This window comes from Rhea pennata, chromosome 2, assembly GCF_028389875.1.
Source record: "Rhea pennata isolate bPtePen1 chromosome 2, bPtePen1.pri, whole genome shotgun sequence".
Classification (NCBI taxonomy): domain Eukaryota; kingdom Metazoa; phylum Chordata; class Aves; order Rheiformes; family Rheidae; genus Rhea; species Rhea pennata.
The window spans coordinates 49,196,694-49,220,925 of record NC_084664.1 but is presented as its reverse complement, the minus strand read 5'-3'; the positions used below and the strand labels follow the sequence as shown (position 1 = coordinate 49,220,925).

Here is a 24,232-nt window from a genome sequence, read left to right as displayed (position 1 = left end):
GGCAGCCTACCTTCCCTCCAGACCGACTTTAATTTCTTCAGCCCACAGTGCCTTTCTAAGACATTACCCATGCATGCAGGCTTCGTGCATGTATACAAAGTCCAACGATTAAATATCATTGTATCAACCAGTCAGTAGTCAGAAATTTTACTTTGTAATTCCACAAATATTGATCAGTTGATCTGAACTCTTCAGCTCTTTATGATATATCGTAGATCACATTTTATTAGAGCCTCTCCTTTTGAATTACAAATTTCACTTCAGCCTAGATATTTAACTCCAGTTTACTTTGTTTAATAAAGTTCTGGGCACATCTGTGCTGGGAGGGAAGTTATCAATAACATTAATAGATGGCAGGTCAAGTGCTGCAAGTAGAGCCAGCCCAACCAAACAGAATTTACAGGATTCAGACATTCACGGTATTAAATTTTAAGACATTTAAACAGAATTGGATCATGGCTTTTTACACTGGGGCCTGGTTAGCGGGGTTGTCACTGGAGTCGGCGAGGACTTTTCACACGAATGAGCTTCCACCACTGCATACAATGATCGCACGATACAGCCCATAACCGGCAGCCTGGGCTGGAAGAGGGAACTACGTTTTATTTTTCCACGAGGCCTTTTCCTCGCTGCATTTTCGGGCTCCCCGGACCCAGGCGGCGCGTGACAGGGAGGGCGGGAGGCAGAGCGGAGGCGGGCGGCAATCTGCTCCGAGTGCCAGATGTGAGCGGCCTTGCGGGAACGGGAAAGCCGGATTTAATCCCTTGGAAAACAAACACGGCCCGGCCAGCGCCGTCCCCCCGCCTTCCTCCCCCTCCTCCTCCTCCTCCTCCCCCGCCGCCGCCGCCGCCCGCCGCGGCGCTGCTGCCCCCTGGCGGCCGCCGCCGCGCTCCGCGCCGCCGGGGCTTCTCCTCCCGCACGTGCAACGCTTTCCCGGCAACAATAACAACAGTAACGATGATGATGAGGATGATGATGATGATGATGATGCCCCGTCCCCAAACCACGCGCGCTCCTCGCGGCGGCCTCGGCTCGCTCGGCGCCGGGCGGTCTTCTCCGCGGCCGTCCGACGTCTTCTCAGCAAACGCTGTTAGCGATTCAGCTGACCGAAGCGAAGCAAAATTTTGCTCTGACATTTTGTCGGCTCCCAGCTGATTGCAAGCGTAAATTAAGGTAGAATTTGGTTACCAGTGAGTGCAAATCTCCGGCGTGTCTTTGAGCAAGAAAAGCCTGAAATGGGATGAATAATACTAAAAGTTTTCCAGGAATAACTAGAACTCGGTGGTGAAATATGCCAAGAACCAAGTAAACCCCACCATTTTAGTTCCCGTCCTACTCTTACCTTTCTTGCTATTCTTCCCCCTTTCCTGTGCTCTTTTTTTTGTGTGTGTGTTAATAGTATTCACTTTGCAGATGACCCTCAGACTGACGTAAATTACCCTACGTCACCGTCTACCTTCTCGCAACCTTTCCCTTAAACTGTGCAGCCACAAACCAGCCTGGAATTTCCAAGCCGATGTCCAGCCACTTCCAAGTAGGGATTGATTCCTCCTCCCGTGTTTGGTGTCATGAGGTGACGACGGACAGATGACGGTTGTCACTGTGCTCAAACAGTTGGCGAAGGCTGTGATGAGTCAGTGACGTCTAGGCTGGAGCATGGCAAGAAGTAAAACTAGGACTGAAGTTTCTTATGAACCTTCATTGGTAACGGGCAATAGGAGGAAAGATTCAAATGCTCCTGCCTATCACTGCTTTACTCACATGTACAGCAGCTAGGGGTACAGTCCTCTCTGTGTGTTAGAAAAATGAATTAAGGCTAGATAGGATTCTTACTCAGAAAATATTTATTCCTCTGTAGCTATATTGATTAGCTTTAGGTATGAATAGCAATGCCATTCTTACCCTCTAAATGTTCATTCTAGTCAATAACAAAATTAATTTGTATACCAACAAATCCACAGCTATCCAGAAGGAAAATGAGCTCAGTATATAATAGAGGGGAGAGTTCTGGTGAAAGGGAGAGTGTAGAAAGAAGCCTGCTTATAAGAATTATTGATAAAAGATTTATATATTTATAGAATCCAATTCTGTATCTTGAAGCACTTTCTATGCTTAGTCTTCAGTGATAACTGCAACCATCTTGAAGCATTTTATATGCTTAGTCTTCAGTGATAACTGCAACCATTTCAATAATTGCTGCACGGTAAATAAAATTGATTCAAAAATATGATCTCTTATTCATTTACTTTTTTTTTTTTTTTTTTTTTTTTTTTTTGTACTACAGTAGCACCCCAGAAGTCCAGTTGGACTTCTCTGTGGTTGGTGCCAAGTAAATTAAAAATAAAGGACTTGTCCCTTTGAACCATCGCACAAGAACTGGCTTTTTAAACCACACAGTAAAAGAGATTCAGGGTGTTTGTATATTTGTACATGTTATTGCAAGACTGAACTGAAGTCCAAACCTGAGATAAAAGCATAAGTTTGGCAACATTTAACATTTTAGAGTCTGCACAGACTCTCAAACACCAAAAGGTGCCTTAAAAAGGCAAGCAACCCGACCTGAATGTCCCTAACTCACTTAAACCCCAAATCCAGCATTGAGCATCTGGCGACGCTGCCGAAGTGACCTCTTCAAGCTCCTTGCAGGGAAAAGGTCTGGCTGCAAGGGAGCTGGGAGAACGGAGGAGTGCAATTCAGAATCACTTCCAGTCTCTGTCTGTGCTAACCCTAAGCTGGGAGGCCAAAGAGGGAAACGCAGAAGGTTTGCAGAGGGGGGACAGTATGCAAACAACTTCACCTCTCTGCGTTGGAGAAACAGGCTGGCACGGCAAACGCTCGCTGCGGTTCTGCTCCCCTCAGGTGGGGACTGAAGGTGCAGTGAACAGGCTCCTTCCTTCCCCACCTGAGAGGATTTCCCGGCCTCCCTGCTGGGACTGTAGGAGGGAGGAAGAACTAGTGAGCAAATGGCCCAAAAGGCACAAAAAAATGCACTGGGGCACTCCGAATGCAAAAAAAAAGTTTGCCACTGTACTGTAGATAGGTAAATTAGACTCAAAAGTAATAGGAAAAAAGTATTATTCTCTTCACGTTATGGCACATGGTGAACTGCCAATATGGGAAAACAAGACTTTAAGAAACAGTATTACACAGGAAATTTTTGACAGAAGCAGGAAGTGATCCCCACTGCGGTATCCAAATAACAAGGCTTACCCTCCTCTTAATCTCGGCATTAACCACCAGGCAAAATAAATGAAACTACATTTCAAGGTCAAGCGATTCCTTCTCACATACTGTACCCGCAGGGGAAAGAAAATGAATGTTTCGAGTAAAGTAAAGTACAAACAAGTAATGTGGGGAAAATCTGTCCTCACGCAAAGGCCTGCGCTAAGCCAGCGCAGCTTAAGTTGAAGCTTACGTGATACATGGGTTCTGCGCAGGCTCCTAGGAGGAGGTGTACTTTATCCCCCTGCACACACAGACACAGCAGAAGCTGGGGAATGTGCACAAAGAATGCACACCAAAGACAAGGAAGGCAGCCACTATATGGACAAACCACTATATCTGCATAGTTTGTCCTTCGTTTATCTCTAAAGCATATGAAGTGCAAGTCTCTGAACAGTAAGGTACCACCAATCACAAACGCGACAGTGCCAAATTCTCGGCTTTGCTAAACTGGCATAGCTCCACCAAGTTACATAAACCAGCGGCTGGGTCATTAACTAAAACCTGAAACCAGGGAAATTATTAAATTCTGGGAATGCAGACATTTCAGCTTGCTTCACACCCCTCTTGTTAAACTTTTTTTTTTTTTTTTTTTTTTTTTTTGGCATTTGCACAAAAAAACATGCCAGTGTGTCTTTTACAATATTCTGATGAAGAAAATTCAAGCTGCTCTGCCTGATATTACGACATGTGGCATTTGGTAATATTTGGATGGAATCCAATTGCTAAACTCCTGAACTGCGGTTTGTAACATAAGCACAGCTTGAAGGGAAAGCAGTAAAAGACAGATGAAAATGGAAGTTATCAACAGGAATAAAAGAACATGTGAGCAGAGAGCAGCAGGAGGAATATACAGTGTCTGAGAATGGAGAGAACTGTACCCAATGCATTAACAGTGGTATCAGTGATTTAAACGCAGCCACGTTGTGAAACTGAGCACTAGCATCATGATAAATTGGAGTGGGAGTAAGTGAGTAAAAGCGTAGCATGTGGCCAAATGCATGATGACATGGGAAATGAAAGCGACTCCACCTGGAATATGTTAGATGCTAAAAAACAACGTGTGCTACTTTTTGAGGTGAAAAAAAATGAATTTGCAATATGTAAAGTGAATACTTAGAAGAAGAAACAGATTCTCCTGCTATTAAGAAGATCAGGATTTGGTCACAAAGGACTTAGTTGTGTAACCTCCAAGTATTCAGCCTCTGAACAACTGCTGTTTTATTATATACATACAAGTGTTCAGTAAGTGTGGGATATCAAACTTATGCTTTGATTTTTTCCAGATATTGTCAGTTTATTTCTGACTCTTAGTATAACCATTGCACATTTTTGCTTGTAAAGGAATGGTAAGGTCCTAAGAATATCACATGAGCCTTTCTAATCAGAGTCCCACAGAAAATAAGGCTGGACGGGACCTTGCAAGGTCATCTAGTCCAGCCCTCTGCCCTCAGGCAGGATCAATTATGCTCAAATCACTCCTGACAGATGTTTGTCTAACCTGTTCTTAAAAACCTGTGGCAATGAAGAGCCCACAACCTCCTCAGGCAGTCTGTTTCAGTGCTTCACCAGCGTTATAGCTAGAAAGCCTCTCCTAATGTCTTCTTTAAATCTCTTTTGCTGCAATTTAAATCCATTAGTTCTTTTTCTATTCCCAGTGGACACAGATAACAATGTATTACTTTCCTTTTTGCAGCAAGCTTTACATATTTGATGACTGTTATTATATTCATCTTCCCTCCTCTACTTCTCCTTTTTCTAGAGGTATAATCTCATTTCCTTTAGTCTATCCTGAAAAGTCACATTTTCCAGACTTCCGATCAATACCAGTACTTTCTGCTGAACTGTCCAGTCAGTCTACATCTTTCTTTATGGAGGTGTAGTGCACAAAAGTAGACACAATACTCCAGCTAAGGTCTGGAGCAGAGAACAGTTTGCATAGGATTACATTTCTTTGCCATGACACATTTATTCACAGAGCCCAAATTACATTAGCTTTTATCACATAGTGACCTGTGTTCAGTTTTCAATTCATGGTACTCATAGATCCCTTCCTGCAGAAGAATGACTGCTGAGTCAGTCACTCTCATCATTTATATATATTGTTGACTCTAGAAATTCAGTGGCAAGATCCTGAAGAATTCAACACAACTTCCTTGTGTTTTTCTTGAACTTTACCGAGACAGGTAAGGAGCTAATGTATCTATCAGTGTCATTTCACTGAACACAATTAAGTAACATTGGAAAAGAACTTAGCCCAGGCTGCCCATACAGAATAGAGGAATTCAGTAATGGTTCTTTGCATTAATACCATGGTTAGCATATTCAGTCTGCAATAATCTGAAACACAGTGATTTCTTTTAGAGGAGTTTGAGAAGTTTAAAATGTGGAACATTAAACACTCAGAAGTATCCCAATATGATGGAAAGTCTCCAATCTATTCATATCCTAGAGGGCATAATGCCCAGAGAGCAGAGGGTTCTTTTAAGCACAAATTATATACAAAATAGGATGAAATGGGAACTGTATTTCATCAGCCACATCTTCATTGCCAGGTGAGGAGTACAGTTCAATCTCTATTCATATCTATAATATACAGAATAATATTTACCTTAGTCTTGAAAAATGCCATAAGGAAACAGCTGTTCATCCCCATCCTGTTCTGTTGGCAGATCCTTCTCTGTAGCAGCCAGAGTAATTTGCACGTACAGCCTCAAGCAGACAGAGAGATCAAGGTTCATCACAGTAATAGGGCCCCATCAACAACCCCAAAAGACACTATTGTAAGAAAAAGGCTAATTCTTCAAGCTCCAAAGTGGTATTTCACCTGAACTAGAATTACAAGTTACCCACTCCCTGTTTATAAGCATATTAAGCAGAATAGCAATGCAATTAAAACATTGCTCTGAATTTGACCTTCCTCTGATTTTTATTTTTACCACATATTTAAAGCATTTTGGCAGGATTAAACATTAATAATGGAATATTAAGTAGCTCAAAGCAACAAATATTCTAACTCCCATCAAACCTGAATGCATAATTCCCATAGGTGCTTCTGAAAGTCCCTGTTTTGAATGTTGTTGTCTACCGGATGGACAGCTTAAACATCACTGGCTTTCACAAACACAGCCTGTCTGCTATAATTTATGAAAATCATAAAAATGATTTAAGCTCTGTTCACTGCTCCATAAATTTTAAGCAGTCCTTAAATTACAAAACTGCTGCTGCAGCACTGATCAGAACGATGTTTAATCTCTTCTCTAGAGATAGCTGGCATGTAAGAGGAGAAAAGGAGAGACTGAGGCAGCTGAACTGCTTGTTTCTATTTAACAGGCAGGATAAAACAGCCTAGATGCCAGGGCTGTAGTCCCACTGGGACTGTGTTGATTATATTCATATTGCCAAAATAGTTATTCTAGCCTTCCCTTATACGTAAGCCAAAAAATAACTTCTCCTGATTTCACCAGGATACTTTCTTGCACATATCATCAGATTTCAAGGACATCTATGAGATACTTGAGACGTTCATTCCCCTTTCAGTTTATAATCAGTGTGTTTGTGTTCTCATACACGGTAACAAAATGCTTAAATTGCCTAATTGCACACTGGTGTAAAAAAGCTTTAGAAACCTCATAACATCCTTTTCGAGCAGTATCCCTCTCAGACCAAAACTGTTCCATACCAATGCAGACTTTCTGATTTTACTAAACTTAGCTGATTCGAGTGTAATTTCTCTACACTAGGACTTTAATTTCACCTTATCTGAGCTTCATTGCCAAAAATACTGGTTTTAATCTTTGTCAAAGAATGTAGCGATAAAAGAAAAAAAATACCCTAAAAAGTCTACTTTTCAGTTACTCTTAAATTCAGTCAACTCACATATTAATACTGTGGACTGCTTTGACTTTATCATTTTATGCGCGCGTGTGTGTGAGTATGCGCTAGCTAAATCAAATGAATAACATTCCTTTTTTTCTACTGAAGTCTCATCTGGAGTAGCCCAGTTTTCAAAGGCAAGTGCTGAGCACTTTATTAGAATCACTGTTTTCAATATTTTATCCTGGGGATCCAAAGTCAGCAGCTGCTGTAGCCTTTTTCTTAGTACTGTCACTTTCTAGCTCTTTTCGCTCTCCTGATGACGATTCCTAGTCTGTCATTCAGACAGTTGTCATTTTTAAGGGATGCATTTTCAGCCTTACAATACTCACTTTTCTCCCACGTAACCCTGTGAGTTTCACTCTTCCTCGTATGCTATGTTTTTGCTCAGAGGTATACAAACCATCTGTGCCTCTAATACAATGTTCTTAAATAGCCTCCAGGCAGATCTCTATGGTTTTTAAGTATTTCTCTTTGCCCTTCAGCCTGCTGTTAACCATTTTCCTTATAGTTTTATAATCTGCCCTTTTAAGGTTCGTTGTTACTATGTTGTCCCTAAGGGAACAACTCTTTTATGCTATCAGAACTAAAAGTGCGCAGTGATCACTGTTACCCCACGGAGGCTTGACAACAACCTCCTGTAATAACTTCTGCCTATTACAAAGTAGCTCCTTCGTACCCATAGCTTTACCTATTAACAGGCGTTGTACAGGGGACCGCCACGGGAGTCAAGGGAAAGGAATCCTTTGCCATATACACCAGAAGGGCACCAAAGCCGCTTTCCTGTACATCTCCCTAGAGAGGAAACCCGCTTTGGCCAACTGTTGCTTTACCTCCCACAAAAAGAACAAGAGGTCACGATGGGAAAAGTGCCATAAAATTCAGTCTCCTGCAATTTGCCGTACTGCTCCCATTCACTTTCCTCGGGAAGAAGCTACTTTCCAGGGGATGGCTCTAAGATTTTATTGCTTCTCAAAGTCTTGAGGAGGTCTACAGGCGGTTACTGCCATTTGTACAAAACCTGTGGGTGTCTCTCTCTCACCCTTTTAATTGCTGCATCTGGAAGGCTCTCAAGGAAGTGGAGTGGAAGGGGATTTCTACAACACAAAAAATCTTTTTGCACATTGACACCTCGCCACAGGAATGGAAATAAAGGGACAATACTGAAGAGGCAGTTGATATGCCAGCCTTTCCATCTGACAAATACACAAATGATTTATGGCATCTTGCCAAGGGAAAGGGCTATAGGTGATTAACTGGCTTCAATGGACAAACACTTACTGAGACAGCATATCGCACCTCTTATGGTATACCAAAGGTAATGACTCATCTTCAGAAATTCCTGATGTCCTTGAGAACGCAACTGGCTCTACACAGCCAAGTGAAACATTACTTAGTTAACACACTACAGCACAACGGAAACAATCAGCCAAAACAATGACACTGCTACTTCTGCTTCATTATAAATCTGCAGTTTCCTAATAGGATTATATGCACTGAAGCACTGTAAAATAAATAAATATACATTAAGCCCAATGATGAAATTTTTAAAATGCGCAATGTGCAATTGAAACAGCTAAATACAGGCTTCCTATGCTCAAAGTGTCTGCAAAACACAGCCTTTGAGTCCCCAAATGATATTTTCTGGAAAAGTGCTGGAAAAAAACCCTCTCGGTATAGAATTCTCACTCACCTGTTCCTGTTGAGGCCAATGAAATGAACATTTGCAGTCTCTACAAATTTGTTTTTATTTGAAGAAAAAAAATAATCTTATGAGACAGGCTAAAAATATAACCAAGGGAGGGAAATTCTGGGCTACCTTCTCACACCTATATTCTCTTGTTCACTCTGTCACATGTTGTTGCACTTTCTATCTCAATAATGCAGCATTTTTGATTCCTACCATTTATAAAAAGATGCTATTTCTTCTGAAGACGGACTGATCCAATTCCTTGATGGCAGGCACCAGGCCTGCCCCGAAATAAGCTGCTTAGATATCATCTAAGGTGAGTTGCTCTGTAATCTCTGTAACGTAACAAAGCCTCCACTATAAGCACCCATGGCTACAATACTACAGCGGTTCACCAGGTTTGTTCCAGCTTACTACTAAGCTACAAATAGTGAGAATTAGCACTGCCATCAATAAACGTTACACACCTAGCCAAGCAACCTCCACAAGGAAAAAGGAATGTATTTCTGACTACAGAAGGAAAAAAGGGATGGGCAGGAGGGAAAGCGAAAAAGCCAGGAAATTCGTCCATTCCAGTCCCAGCCCCATGTTGAGGCACTCAACTTTGGCTTCCTCTTTCTAATAAAGTTCTCCCAATTATTATTTTTTCCAAGGCCCATTGCTTAAGACAGGTGATTGCTTAAGACAGTTTCACATTTCTTTCCCAAATGAACAAGTAATTGTTCTCTTTATAAAGTCACAGGTTCCAAGGGGAGTTGATGGCGTGTATAATTCTCCTGGTGTGTCACATTAAGAACACTGAATTTTCACACAACTGCCTAAAATGCTTTTGGGCATCACTCACACCTCTTAATAAAATATATCCAATTAGTTGTTAAGTGAACCAGGAGTGAAATACAACGAATACAAAGGTCTCCTGGTCAGAGCACTACAAATCACAGACAGAATAAAGGAAAGAAAATGGGTTTGTGTATCCACCTTTCTTCTCCCTGCTGTGTTGTCTGAAGAACAACATGGCTTCCATTATATTATTTCCAAGCAAACTAAATTAATTTATTTGCATTCCAGACATCTGCCATGAAGTTGTAGGGCAGGGAGTATGGTTAAGCAAATGTACTGCACCCATTTTTTTGAGACAACCTTTTTTTCTTTTTCTTTTTTTTTTTTTTTTTTTTTTTTTTTAACTAATCTTCAATCTCAAAAGTCTATCACCAAAAAGAGTAAATTTTGGTTAAATACAATTACTGACTCAGTTCAAACAAGATATCAATCTCATTTTGAATGTGCCAAATAAGTTGTGTATTTGAAGGGCCCCCTTAAATTGTAAGGTAAATCTAAATTCCTTCTGATTCTTGGCAAGCATTTATCTCTTGATAAGCATGTCTCTGGAACTGCTGCAGCTATAGTGAAGAGCTTTCAGGCTGTGTGAGAAAAAAATGTAGGCAAGTGTATTTTTGTGCTGACAAACAGAATCAGAAAAGTTTAGACAAACATTCATACGTTAACTCATTCTTTCAAATCACAGAATCAGTAAGGTTGGAAGGGACCTCTGGAGATCATCTAGTCCAACCCCCCTGCTCAAGCAGGGTCACCTAGAGCATGCTAGACAGGGTTGCATCCAGGCGGGCCTTGAAGATCTCTGGAGAAGGAGACTCCACAACCAACCTCTCTGGGCAATCTGGTCCAGTGCTCTGTCACTCTCACAAGGAAGAAATTCCTCCTCATGTTCAGGCGGAACTTCCTGTGCTTCAGTTTCTGCCTGTTGCCTCTTGTCCTGTTACATGGGACAACTGAAAAGAGTTTGTCCCCATCCCCTTGACACCCTCCCTTCAGGTACTTGTACACATTGATAAGATCCCCCCTCAGCCTTCTCTTCCCCAGGCTGAAGAGGCCCAGCTCTCGCAGCCGTTCCTCAGAGGGCAGATGCTCCAGCCCTCTGATCACCCTCGTAGCCCTACACTGGACTCTCTCCAGTAGCTCCATGTCTCTCTTGTACTGGGGAGCCCAGAACTGGACACAGTACTCAAGATGAGGCCTCCCCAGGGCTGAGTAAAGGGGCAGGATCACCTCCCTCAACCTGCTGGCAACACTCTTCCCAATGCAGCCCAGGATACTGTTGGCCTTCTTGGCCACAAGGGCACATTGCTGGCTCATGGTCAGCTTTTCATCCACCAGCAGTCCCAGGTCCTTCTCTGCAGAGCTGCTCCAGTGGGTCAGCCCCCAACTTGTACTGGTGCCTAGGGTTATTTTTCCCTAGGTGCAGGACTCTGCATTTGCCCTTGTTGAACCTCATGAGATTCGTCTCCACCCAGCTCTCCAGCCTGTCAAATGGGCCTCAGCAAGTCAGAATATTTACTCCATCCCAGAAATACCACAAAATATTCCTTCAGTATACTGTAACTCAACAGGGTTTCCCACGGATATATTTAATTTTTAAAAATGTATTCAAACAAGTTTTTAACCACAGAAAATAAGCAGAAAGATTAATCCCTATAAACCTTTGACTCAACATTCCTTTTTCCTATATATGATTTGCTTTCTAGTCAAGTTATCATGCTGCACCTCTGGCAATTCCAGCATCAGACCAGTGGACCTCAAAACTTTAATATCTCCTTATAGGTCTGCTTTTAATTTCCTGAAACCACAATATATCTATCTATTTTCAAAATTGAGGTAACGTGCACTCACAAAATCAGTGTGAAATAGTACACAAACTTACATATGATTTTATGCTGCAGGAAGTTACTATGGAGACAAGTAGCAATTGTAAGAGGCTTACAAGCTTTGGAGTTGTCTGAGTGCAGGTTATTCCAAAAATCCCATTTTATGCCCTGAAATTTTAATTTAAATACATGTAGACTACACATAGAAAACATAATTTATTAATACCAGGTTAACAAATTAAAAACAGCTGTTTCATACAGCAACTTCAGATTTGCTCCTCAATGAAGCTTTACGACCTGAATAATTTTGAACATCCTGTCACACAGCAGAAGAACTGATTTCATAGTCTCATATCCTATAATTCTGCAGCAGTCTCAGGTCTAGCTTACATATGATTGCAGATAACATAATACTTTCAAATCACTTAAAAGTCACTAGTCCTATTTCCATCACCTTGTTCTCCCCAATCCCATCAGTTCTCAATGTTATTTTGAGCTTCATACGTGCTGTTACACAAATCACATAGAAATGGTCTATTTCAATGTACTGTACGTGGTCAAATGAAGAATTTTAAAGCTTCATATCACAGCTATAACATTTCTTGACTAAGATTTCCTGCTTAGAATTTCCTACTGTAACAAAAAACAAAAAGGTTTTCCACAGCTTAACGGTAAAATACAGGTTTTAAAATAAACTGTTAGAGATCCCATATAATTATGCATGCATATATACACTTCTGACTTGAAGACAGACTTTTTTTTAAAAAAAAAAAAAAAAAGCACTGAGCCCATCAGTGTGATAACCAAACTGTACAATCACCGTAAGTTTAGACATCTTTCTTTTGCAGAAGCTGATACAATCAACTAGAATCAAATTCCTTACCTCTTACTGGCACAATCAATTCAAACAAACTCAATGCTTCTTGGACTTCACTGAAGACAGCATTAACAGTACACGATTTTAGCAACTGAAGTCTCACTTAGTCTGAGGGGTCTTAAAAAAAAAGCTAATCTGCCAAATCATATGTGCAAAATTCAGTGCAAAGTTTTAAAATATGAGACAAAAGACTTTAGTCTGTGTGCCACAGCAATGCAGTCCTTTTCTTTTGAATGCTAAGTCAATATTAACAAGGGAAAAACAGACAACTATGGAATAGGGCCACTAAATGGAGAAGAAATACTATTTTAGTAAAAGAGGACATTTCAAAATGCACTGATTGAAAATGTATTTAAGCTGGTTATGTACAGGTGAATTCTGCTGCTCTGATCATTTGTGATCTCAAATAACTTTGACACACACATTTAAAGTCTCTTTTAAAAAAGAGAGACGTGAGATACTGCTTATATAGTTTTGTTCTCACTAGCTTTATACTAAGTTTCTCTAGTTGGAGTATAACAAAGCCTCAGACGATAACCCTCAATTTCTAAGAAAACTCTCAATCTTACTCTGATCCCCGAAACAGTAAGTAAATTATAAATATATACAACTCCTAATCATCATTTTCTTCATCATCAAATGAAAGAAGACTGCTATTTTTTATTTGCTTAGCTGCACTCTGAGGTGTAGATGCTTCTCTTTTAGCTTTCTTTGATTCCTTCATCTTCTTACTTGAACTTACATTGAGGCCTGAAAACTTCTCTGATGAACGTTTGGTGGGCTTCCTGAACATAATTTTTCCATCAGCAGGTTCTGGTTCACCATCTGTAACAGTGAGAATTAAATCAGAATTCATCTTCAATGATCATACACACATAGAGAACATTACTATTATCTTTTCTTTTTCCCCACAGCCAAGATCAGCGGAACATCTGAAATAACAAAGCAATAGTGAAAACTTATGTTTTTGGCCATAATTCTCCACTGAACTGAGGTCCCTCATGCACAAACATCTGCTCTTTGGCAACCAGCACCTGAAGACAGTCCTCCTCCCAAAATAGCTATTAGAAACAGGTTCTTACTCACCAGAGCTTTAAGTTAGAAGAGATTATAAGGAGTAGAGCTCTTCCCACACAATCTAGCTTTATCCACTTATCAAAACACAGAAGACAACTTTATATGATCCTCTAACTCCAATTCACTATTTGTAAAATCTACAGTAACAAATGCACTTATTTCAGAATTATGGCACCTCTTTAAACGACTAAATGTTACATTTACAAGACAAAGCTTTTCATTTACTTGAATATATCCTGTCTTACGGAGACAGTTAGAAAGATCACATGGCCATAAACCTACTTTTTATTATCGTATGGGATGAATGTTTCAAGATTTCTTCATATCTGCAAAGGCACCAAACTATGCCCTGACTAATACTGCTCCTCTATATGTACTAGAGCAAATAACAATTTAAAAATGAGAAGTTCAACTTAATTTTAAAGACATGAATCAGAAGCAAAGTCTTGTGCTGTAATTTTTATATGTTAATATAAATGTTTAATGCTGTAAAAATTTTTATAATGTATATGTGACGGATACTAAAGAACCATAGGGGCTCCATGCAAGACATTTTTTCTGAAGTATTTTTATGAATAAATTATTCAACAGAAATTTCCGAACAATATATCAGTGTTTGACAAGATTACATTTTATTTAGCCATAACCAATAAACGTTTTTTGCCTTCTGCACAAATTCTTTCTTGAATACATAAGCATTATGGCAGAGGACTAATATTTTAGTGTTATCACACACAGCACTGGATGAAACTTTTCAGTGCATGTTCCAAACAATACAACTATTAGATTGATTGTATTAAACATTTTGTGGTACATATCAAGACATCAGTTTAATTAGGAAACTTCACTTAGAATTCCTTAGTTTTCACAGACTTTTTCTTTTTTTAAAAGGAAGAACACCTAACTTAAACTAGCTTTAAAAGCACTCCTAAGTCACTCAGAAGTCAATGACTTCTGCAGAATGTAGATTTCTGCAGTAGAATACAAGGGAATAAATACTATGCAGAAAATAACTAACTAGATTTTTGGAATATAATTCAATATTTGTGTATTACAAAAGCATTAGAGTTACAAGAAATAACCAGCAATAATAAATAGTAGTTATTAAAAGCATGTTTATCAATGGCTCCATTATGAATTGTATGCAAAAAAAAAGTGTTTAGATGTTGTACATGCAACTTTAAATTTGTACATATACAAGTTTAAGAAGTGATCACAGTAAATTTTGGGAGGGAAAAATAACTATTTCTGAATAAATATATATCTAACCAATCAAAATATACTACTTGTCATTTCTCTCAGAAACCATGCTAAACTTAAAAAATTTAAATAAATTTTCCCATCATAAATTCCATTTTGGGGCTTAGAAGCTTAATGTAAAATAATTCATCCACTGATTGTTGGTCAGCTACAAGAGAACAATGGAGTTTGTGTCTATACAGAGACCCAGCTTTTCTAATTTAACAAGACCTGATGCAGATGATATAAGCTGAATCCTGCAAAAAATGCATCTGTAATAGAAATCTCACTTATGATCAGACCCAACTGTCTATGTACTTGTTTCAGTCAACACACAGACTGCATACAGTACCAGTTGCCACTGTGGAAATAGGACTTCAAAACAACCAGCTGTTACAGAAGCATGAGAAGCACCAAAAAGTCCTTTTAGATACTCTTATAAGAGTAGTTACTACATTTTCTTAAAACCAAAATCTTTAAAATCTAACAAAACCTGCAAAATAGACCAGCTAAACAACTATGTACTCATATTCCATGGAAGAATGAAAATCAGAAGTTTCAAATTTTACTCCAGCTCTCCTGCTACTCATGTTGTGAACTGCATTAAGCCTCTCACTTTGTCTACCAGATGAAGAAACTGATAGGTAACTTTGCAACATAAATTTAAAATCTTTATAAGCAAAGGGCATAAACAGAACAAATCTCAGAAACGTCACTAAAACAGCAACTGAGTTAGCTTTGAACTCCAGGGCTTCAGTATTATTTGTGTATCATTCTGCAATAAAAGAAAATATTTTAGTTCCTGGCCAGGTAAAACATTTTCAAAATTTTATTATACATATGTTAAAGGAAATTCATTTCAGTAGGAAACTCGGGCCAACTTCAGAGAGCTATGTCTGCAGTGCTTGACAAAGAATCAATCAGAGAAGGAAACACAGCAGGTCTGACCTTAACTAAGCAGCTTGTGGAAAGAGAGAGAACAGAAAGATTATGCATTTTGAAAGAATTTGACTTAACAGTTCAAGAATTTAATGTTGATTTGTTAGGACTGTCTTTTTCAGATGGTAAAAAATGTCACTTTATCTCTTTTAATTTTACTAGACTGATAACAGCAGCTGCTGTTTGCATTGATGAACTCCAGAAACTGATTTTTAATCATTACTAAGCACAGCAAAGAGGAGATTCAAGAATAAATCTCAGTGTTGGTAGTCTTTAAAATAGAGCCTTGATAAAAGACGGTATCAGTATCACAAATTAAGGATTTCTGATAAATGCATTAGAACACACAAGGTAAAAGACAAGCAAGATACCAACCAGACAGCATCACAGGAGAAACAATAAAAAACATTTAGTCATAGCTGTTTATGCCTGGATCACAAACCTTTACCCTGGTAGACTTAGAGAGATATTCACATGTTGAGTCGAAAGCTTACTTCACAAATGACATCAATTTAAGAAGCCACAAATTCAGAAAGGTCTGTTTCCTCCTTTAATTACAAGATGCATCTTACAAGGACAGTAGAACTGAGGGACTGAAAAAGAAACACTGCTCTTCAGTTCTGAGTTTTGTTTTTTTTTTTTTTTGTTTTTTTTTTGTTTTTTTTTTTTTTCCAAGCAGTCACCTGTGTAGTCAGTAGTACCATTTTTTCAGCAGGGGAAGTTTCTGTCCATATGGGTCTATTAGGCTGCAGAAGGAAACACACACCCCACTAAACTGGGGGGAATGTCAGGAAGAACAACACACGCAGTATTTCAAAATGCATATCTACTTAATGACAAAGGTTAGAAAAAATTGTTATGGTAACCTGGCAAATTTCTTGCTGGTTACTATGGTTAAAAGTTTGGGTTATCAGACACTCCTCTGTTTAGTGCTTCTTTGCCACCCATCTCTAAACATGTCTTGAAAAACATTTATTACATCCACAAACTGGTCCCATGTAGGTAACACCACCAATCTTCCTCATATAGTCAGTCTCATGCGCTACTGAGGGCACTCTGAATTAAAACCATTTTTGGAAAAGTTTGGGGTTTTTTTGTTGTTGTTTTGTTTTTTGCTTTAAATACTACAAAAACAGCCTTGATGTAGATTCCTACTGTTCACTTGAAAAAAGCAACACGAACTCTAAATGTGTTAAAACATCTGTTTAAGCTAAAGAAAGAACTTTGATACTCAAGACAGGCAAAAGTCCTGAGGCTGGATTCTCCTTGCCTCTCCTTTCTCTTTTCCTCTTCCACCCCCAGCATACAGAATGACACAGGAATAATAGCTAGAGACTTCAAATGAGTAAGAACACCTCCCAACAAATTTGGTCATCTGCATGTAGTAGAATATCCCAGAGCCAGATGAACAAGAAAAGCAGCAGAAAAATCAATTCTAGAGACTGTAATCAATGCTGAGAGAAAAGTATCTTGCAGCAATTACCATCTTTCTTTTGTGCAAATTTGATTTTTCTAAGACCTTTTTTATTTCTCTCTGAACTGATAGAAGTTATTTATAAAATGCTCCACACAATTCTTAAGCAAAATGACTGTTGGTAAACAAATGACTTCTTTTTAAAAAGCCTTTAAGTCAGCCTTCCATGGATAAAAAGATTTCAGCAAAGAAGGAGTTTTTTTAATATAGGAAAGGTTAAGCCAGCTAAAAAAGTTCTCTACTACTATACTTGTAAAGCCAATGTAAGAGCATTACTAAATTTTACTCTGCCTCAGGAGGCAGCTAAGTAAGGCTAGAACATTAATCAGCTATTTTTCACAGATTAATGAAAGATTGAAGCTCATCTTTTAAAGCAAAAGCAAGTCACAGGAACTGCTGGTGCTTGAAATAAAAAAGTTTAGCCATGTCAAACTGGTTATAGAAAAAAAATGACAGAGAAGAAAGTAAATGAGATTTGTAAAATCCTAGAATAATATCCCAAGCTAAAGCCTTTGGACAAGGATCTTCAGGTGAAGACAATCATTACAGATACACAGACAAAGGGAGGCAGAACCTCAAAACTGGTTATTTATGGTGTTTTGGAAAACAGACAGTTTCTATTCACAACACATAATTAGAAACACATTACTTATGATCTATCAAAGTGCCTTGGCCTTAATCTCAATGGCGTAAAGGAAGATTAGTGGTTCTGAAATTTGCTTCTCTGTACTCTTTAAGTCTTCACATAATTTCACTGATGATCTGATTCAGTGACATATATTACAGTCTACTATCTGTTAAATTCATTTCACTTTCAGCTCTCGGAAAAATTCAAAGTAGTAAGAAATGTAATCAAATTATACAACATCAAATCTTCATTACACTTGCCATTTTATGTGTGATAATTAAACAAAGAGAGTAGAGAAAGATGTTATTCAAAATCTCCTTATTAAACTAGAAGTAATCAGCTGCCTAAATATCTGCCTCTGACTAGAAATCAGAATTTAAATCTAGAAATAAAACTGGTAGACGAAGACTCAAAGATGCCTTCAGCAAGCTGAGCACTGTCATCTATACTTCCACTGAAAACCTCACCCCAATCAAGTCCTCTCCATAGCAGAAGAGCATGCTACCACCTACCCTGTTCATTCCCATACCTGAAAAAAGGTAAAGCAGGCCAAGACCTCATATTGATAGCAAAGGCAAATGAGCAAAGAGTAATATAAAACTGTAGAATAGAGAGCAGCAGTCTCCACAGTACAGTAATTCAACAATTCTGCTACTTCCTACTGTATATTTTTTCCTCCAATTGCAAGTTGTTACTCAAGGGATGAACAGGTGATAAGCTGAAGTGCCACAGCCCTACAGGGGCTTAATACTAGTATATCCACGACACACATTTGTGTCTTAGGAAGGTCTTTTTCCATCAGAGAAGAGGTTCAGTTTCTCTGTTCAAATATATTTTCATTTCACACTGTGTGTTCAACTTAGTGGATCAGCTGCTTTTGGACTTTTTTCACAGTATGAACTCTAACTCAACAGACTCACGGACAACTGCTGCTTTCTGTCCAGCCCTATATAATCATCTTTCCTTCTGCTGTTAGTTCTCAAGATTCCAGTGGCTGCTACAACAGTTGCTTGCATAAAATATAAATTGCTCAGAAAGAATCTTGCTATTTTCTTCCAGAAGGCTGAAATTTCTTCCAAGACCTAGAAAGTGACACCCCTTTTAAAAAGAAAACATGTGACAGCTTTATAAACAACAAAACCAGGTACATGCATTACTCTTCAATAACAGAGACCAGGGAGTAATCAGGAAGCTTGAGCACATACTCTCAGAGGAGTCTGAATTGTATAAATACAGCCCTTGGTCCCCTCTTTGTTTATGCCTACCACTTCCACATAACTACCTGCAGAAACAAATCAAATAGTTTGATTTACTTTGAAGCCAACTTATGTTATAAAATTCTAAGAATTTTTCATCAGTCTGCTCTTCAAAAAATGTAAAATTCTCAGTGTATTTGTTCCTTCTGTTACGTGAATTCTCTATTTTCTACCATTTAGACTTTTAAACATACCCCTACTTGACAGATCTGTAGCAAAAACCTGAATTTTCTAATCTAAATGGTAAAAAAAGACAGACGCACCTATGGATGTCATACTAATAGCTCTGTGCTAGCCTCTCATTCTCCTCTGAACTCAATTTACTTCCTTTGGAAATAGCCACAATAGCTAACCAAGGAAAAATTACACAGCTTCTGTGAATCATCTTTCTGTTTTATACTTGTGAGAGTCCACTTCTAGATGGTTAATTGGGTCAAGACATCCTCTCTAAAGACAGTAATATTAACCTATAATCTGTCAAGTCTTCTGATAAACACACACACAAACACACACACACACACAAAAAGCAAAGTTACACTTCTTCACATCCTGTGTTATGATGGAAGAGTTTTTGGACACCCACTGCATTTGTTTCAATAATATCTGAATAATGAATACTTACAGATGTTCTTAACTGTATACATCAAATATAATGTCATGTCTTTACTGTCTAACTGCAACAACCTCTTCTACACCACTTTGTCTTTCCACTGTTGAAAAGTCTGTTTAATAACTTAGATAAAACCTTTCCATTCCTTGTACAATATGAATCAAGAATGCTTTTTTTTCTGTAGATGTTTGTTGCCACTATTGTATCATATGTTACATTCAACTAATCCATTTAGTTTTGCATAATGTATCTGCAGCATAGGTTTATTTGTGAAGCTGTTGTGAAAGTCCACTCAGCAGAAAAATTTTCAGAGCTCTAAAATCCATACATTGTTCATGTTGTATCACACTGAAATTGATGTCAGTGGAGATTGTACTTGCATTTAAAAAATACTAGAAGGCTTCTAACTCCAATGAGTATACTTACGATTTTTGAGAACAGCTAATCACCTCTATCCAGAATTATCAAGTTTTTTTACCTTACTTTATTAAGAATGTAGAGCTATAATCAGATTGTTTAAAAGGATTTAATATTACAATGACATTATCCCTTTCCCATCAAGAGTCGACACTAGGTATTAGTTGAAATGTTTTTTTTTCATTCTATTCACTCCTGTCATCAACCCACAATGGCAACCACTTTGCCATACTAGCTGCACTATTTTCTTGAATCAATAATTTAATATATTGTATCTTTCTCCTCTAGCGCTCTAGAGACTTTATTATTTCCATAAGAACCTGGCAATGAGAAAAGAACTTTCATTGCTTTGTTTTAAGGGGTAAAGGGGATGGGGGTTTTTTAACTGTAAAAGTTTATATTTTTTTTTAAAGTATAATAACCTGACAAATAGTTATTTGAAACTTTTATTTATATTTACATAAATACAAAATGGCACAGAAGATTTACCATTGCCTTATGAGCCACAGAAATAACAAAGCCTGGTTTACTACAGTTTGTTTACTACAGTCTATGCTCCAAAATACCTGCCTCGAAAATCCTAGTTCCCTCTTTCATCCTGCAACCTCACTCACCACATTCTTGAAAACCTTCAGCTCACCTTCTTCCTTTCTCATCTCAAATCACCCCCCAGTACTCCTAGGTCTTTCCCATGCCCTCATAACCACCAGTAATGTAAGCAAGTAATATGTGGGTCATTCAGTTGCCTGAACATGTTAGTGAACTTGCACATCAGCCATTCTCTCCTTCCAAGTACTAAATTGAGTTTACTCTTTCTACTCAGGTGCTGTTTTACCAGCTCATACTATTATCTTTAAGTCTCCTCACCTCTCCGTCAAACTTCATTGAACTGATTAATGGGTTCGAAAGTTATCACAGGTGATGAAAAAAGACTGTTTATCAAGTTGATTATGACATCCCACAACAAAACAAACAAACAAAAACAGACTATAGCTATATGGAGGTAGGATGCATAACCAAGAAGCACGTAACTGCAACATTATAAAAAGCGAATCTTGGATGGGCATTCAAAGAGTTCATATTAGAAATCACAAGTGCTAATTATTTTAGCCAAAAAAAATCAAAACTATTAATTTGAATCTACTTGTAATATTAAACAAGCAGAAAACTCAGTAATTACCATCACGCTTCCTTTTACAGTTCTGTCTCTTTCCTTGGATATACAAAGCAAGAATTAGCAATTTGAAATTCACCTGATTCACTTGATTTTAAGGCATCTTTGATTTGCTCTTTAATTTTCATTGCTTCTTCTGCAGTCAAGTCCCCCTTTTTCAGTGTCACCACTTGAGGCTGCTCATCCTCTTTGTCACTGTCATTCTCATCATCTGCAAGTGGAAGCTGTTCTCTCTAGACAGAAGAGAAATGAAAGCAGTTCTGATCACCACACCAAATCACCACTCCCAAGGTGTAACAGTGGGCCAGTAATACAGGGTGTAAAGAGGATGGAGCCAGACGCTTCTCAGTAGCTCCCTGTAATAGAATAAGACTGGGCACACCCTGAAACACGGGAAGTTCTGTCCGAATCTAAGGAAAAATTCTTTTACTGTGAGGGTGACTGAGGAATAGAGCAGATTGCCCTGAGAGGTGATGGAGTCTCTACTCTGGGCAATATTCAAAAGTGGTCTGGACACATTCCTGGCCAACCAACTTGAGGTGATCCTGCTTCAGCAGGAGTTTTGAATTAAATGATCTCCAGAATTGCCTTCCAACCTCAACCATTCTGTGATTCTTGATCTTTTGTTTCATTTCTGCTGTAAGCTTAGTAAGGAAATCTGGTATGGCTTTCAGTGCCAAGCTCTCCTAACACACACTATCCAAACAACACAAAATTACTGTCATATTTTTTAGTAAAATGGAGTATATTAGTTTGGCCTACCATACGCACTCCCTTATGCCCTCATCACAGTACAGCAGGCATAGCCAAATTCTTTCATGATTTGCTGGTACTTGGCAGCTAAACAGGCTCTTGGGGAGCCACTGCAGCTGGGCACAAGGTTAACAATCCAATTCCATCATTGAGACACAGATTCCCGTGGAAAAAAGCAGTATGTGCTCTTTCAATTAAAGACCAAAGTAGTATGAACTTGGAAGGTAAGAAATTCATTGCCTTTGTTCATAGAAATAATGTCTGTCATTTCACACCAAGATAATCTTAGATATCTGGGATGAAATTTGAATCCTCTGTGCTATACTGAAAACACTGAGAAGGGAAAGAGAGTCCATGGTGGCTTTATTATTAAAGCTTATTAAAGCTACCCAATTAAATCATAAACATTATTAACCTAAGGAAGACAATTTCCCTGTTTCCACTCTCCCAAACTCATGCTCTGAGAAAGAAGAATGATCTGGGACAAAAATTTTATACAAACAAACTTGGTCTAAGGCAGAGAGTTGCTATGGAAATCTTAGTCCAACAACATAACGTTTGGTAAGATTATAGGAACTGAAAATAAAAGTCTTAGAAGAAAATGTATAGATAGTATTATCCTACTCTGCTGAAGTTACCACAGGAATAAGGAAATTCCAATCTTCCCCATGAAATGAAATAGCTCATGATAAAGGCATACATTATCTCAAATTCAAACTCATTTACACATTTATTTTCTAACAAATCATTGCTGTTATTACTTCACTGACCAGTCTGGAGAGAGTAGATGATATTGGCTTAAGCCACATACCTTGTGTGTGTGTATATACATAGCGTATTGATACAGCTTAAGACCTACTACATACTAGGATTGAAACTTAAAAAGGCAGTAAAGGCAAATGAAACAAGCAGTGAAAGACAATACTTTGATTGTAATAAAAATATTTTCACAGGTAATTTACCTGTCCTAACTAGGTAACACATAAGATACTTCGTGCTTTTAAGTAATGAACAATCATAGCTAACTACCATTTAAGGACAGTATTATACAAAGCTACTTCAGAGAAGAGGACGTTGTTCCATAAACAGCTTTTGGGTGGCAATGCTAGTTTTAGCAGTAACTAAGCCAGCTGTGTGTCACAGTGGTACAAGCACGATTCAAATAAAGGCACTGATAATTAGCCACTGGTTGTTTTTTTTTTTTTTAACTCTCCTCTGCGTCGCTGCACACAGGTCATCTGCAGGATCCCACAAACATTTCTGCCAGTACAACTAGGCAATAACATAACTGCACAAACAGGACTATCACAAAAATTGCATGACAGTTAAATTTAAATTTTCTTATCAAAATGTGTCTGTAATACATTAGGGTAATAAGGGGACTATTTTTCTCAGGGCATACTGTAAAACACTAGAGTTAGCAGAAATGCTGAAGTCTGGAAACACACACAAGCCACCACCATCAGGAAAGCCTACCTTGCTGCCCTAACCCTGCCCATCTCACAGTCCCAGCAGTCTTTGTGTCAGCTCACCTGACTTCAGGACACGTTAACCCCTTTTCCATATTTTTTTTACTATACTCTTAAAACTTCAAACATATCCTTTTAGACAGGGAAATTAAACTTTTGGTAGGGGGCATCATAACTTTCTCCCCCATCGCCCTTGCAGGCCGCTGGCAAGGGCCCCGGTACCGACAGGGCCGTGCTACTGGCCGGTCAGTGCCGCCCCAGGACCAGCGGCTCCCACCAATGGCACCGCGACTACCACGGCTGCGATTATTAAAAACAGCAATAGGCCGAGATATTGGTTTTTTTAATTGGAAAAAAAAAATCCCCCGACACAGATGCAAAAACCACCCTACGTTACAAAGATGGTCTCCGTTATCGTTTAGCCCCGTAACTACTTCTCCCCAGCACCCGCCGCGGGACTCTCCCCCCTTGCGCTCATGCGAGGCCGGGGGCAGGCACGGCCGCCACGGGCGCGCAGCTGCCCCTTCCCACCCGCGGCCCCGGCGAGGCGCAGGGCCACGGCGGGAGCACACGCCACCGGCGGCACCCACGGGCCTGCCCGCGGCCGGGGGCCGCGGCGGGGCCCCAGCGTGGGGGCAGGCCGCCCCCCGCGGGCGGGCGGGCGGGCGGGCGGGCATCGGGCCAGGCCGTTACCTTGGTTTCCACCGTGGGCCCCTCCCGATACCCGACCTGCCGCTTGAAGCGGCTGAGAAAGGCGGGCTCGGCCGGCCGCACATAGGAGACCTGATTCTTTTTGCTCATGGCGGCGGCGGCCGCCGCTCCCCGCCCCGCCGCGGCCGCTAACGGCCCCGCCCCTGTCACGCACTTC

General features: G+C 39.4%; 1 protein-coding gene across 5 annotated transcripts; it reads right to left on the bottom strand.

The window, feature by feature from the left end:
• Positions 1–1,029: 1,029 nt before the first annotated feature.
• KIAA1143 (KIAA1143 ortholog) lies at positions 1,030–24,213 on the bottom strand. 5 transcript variants are annotated; one of them, XM_062569455.1, is made up of 6 exons: positions 24,058–24,213; positions 21,222–21,375; positions 13,071–13,153; positions 10,454–10,562; positions 5,834–5,934; positions 1,030–1,230 (listed from the first exon to the last, which is right to left on the bottom strand). In XM_062569455.1, exons 1-6 carry the CDS (start codon positions 24,163–24,165, stop codon positions 1,099–1,101), a joined length of 687 nt encoding a protein of 228 aa, XP_062425439.1. In that variant the 5' UTR covers positions 24,166–24,213; the 3' UTR covers positions 1,030–1,098. The 5 variants fall into 5 exon arrangements, with proteins under 5 accessions (XP_062425439.1, XP_062425443.1, XP_062425440.1 ...); XM_062569456.1 differs by lacking the exon at positions 1,030–1,230 and adding an exon at positions 2,097–2,196; XM_062569459.1 differs by lacking the exon at positions 10,454–10,562 and having other exon boundaries at positions 1,148–1,230.
• Positions 24,214–24,232: the final 19 nt, after the last annotated feature.

Coding starts and splice junctions, on each gene's coding strand:
- KIAA1143 (XM_062569455.1), bottom strand. CDS start 24,165: ATGAGCAAAAAGAATCAGGTCTCCTATGTGCGGCCGGCCGAGCCCGCC. Junction 10,563..13,070: donor AGAAGTTTTCAGGCCTCAAT/GTAAGTTCAAGT, acceptor CCCATGTAACAG/GACAAGAGGCAACAGGCAGA. Junction 1,231..5,833: donor TGGCATTTTTCAAGACTAAG/GTAAATATTATT, acceptor ATCCCATTTCAG/GCTTTTCTTGCTCAAAGACA.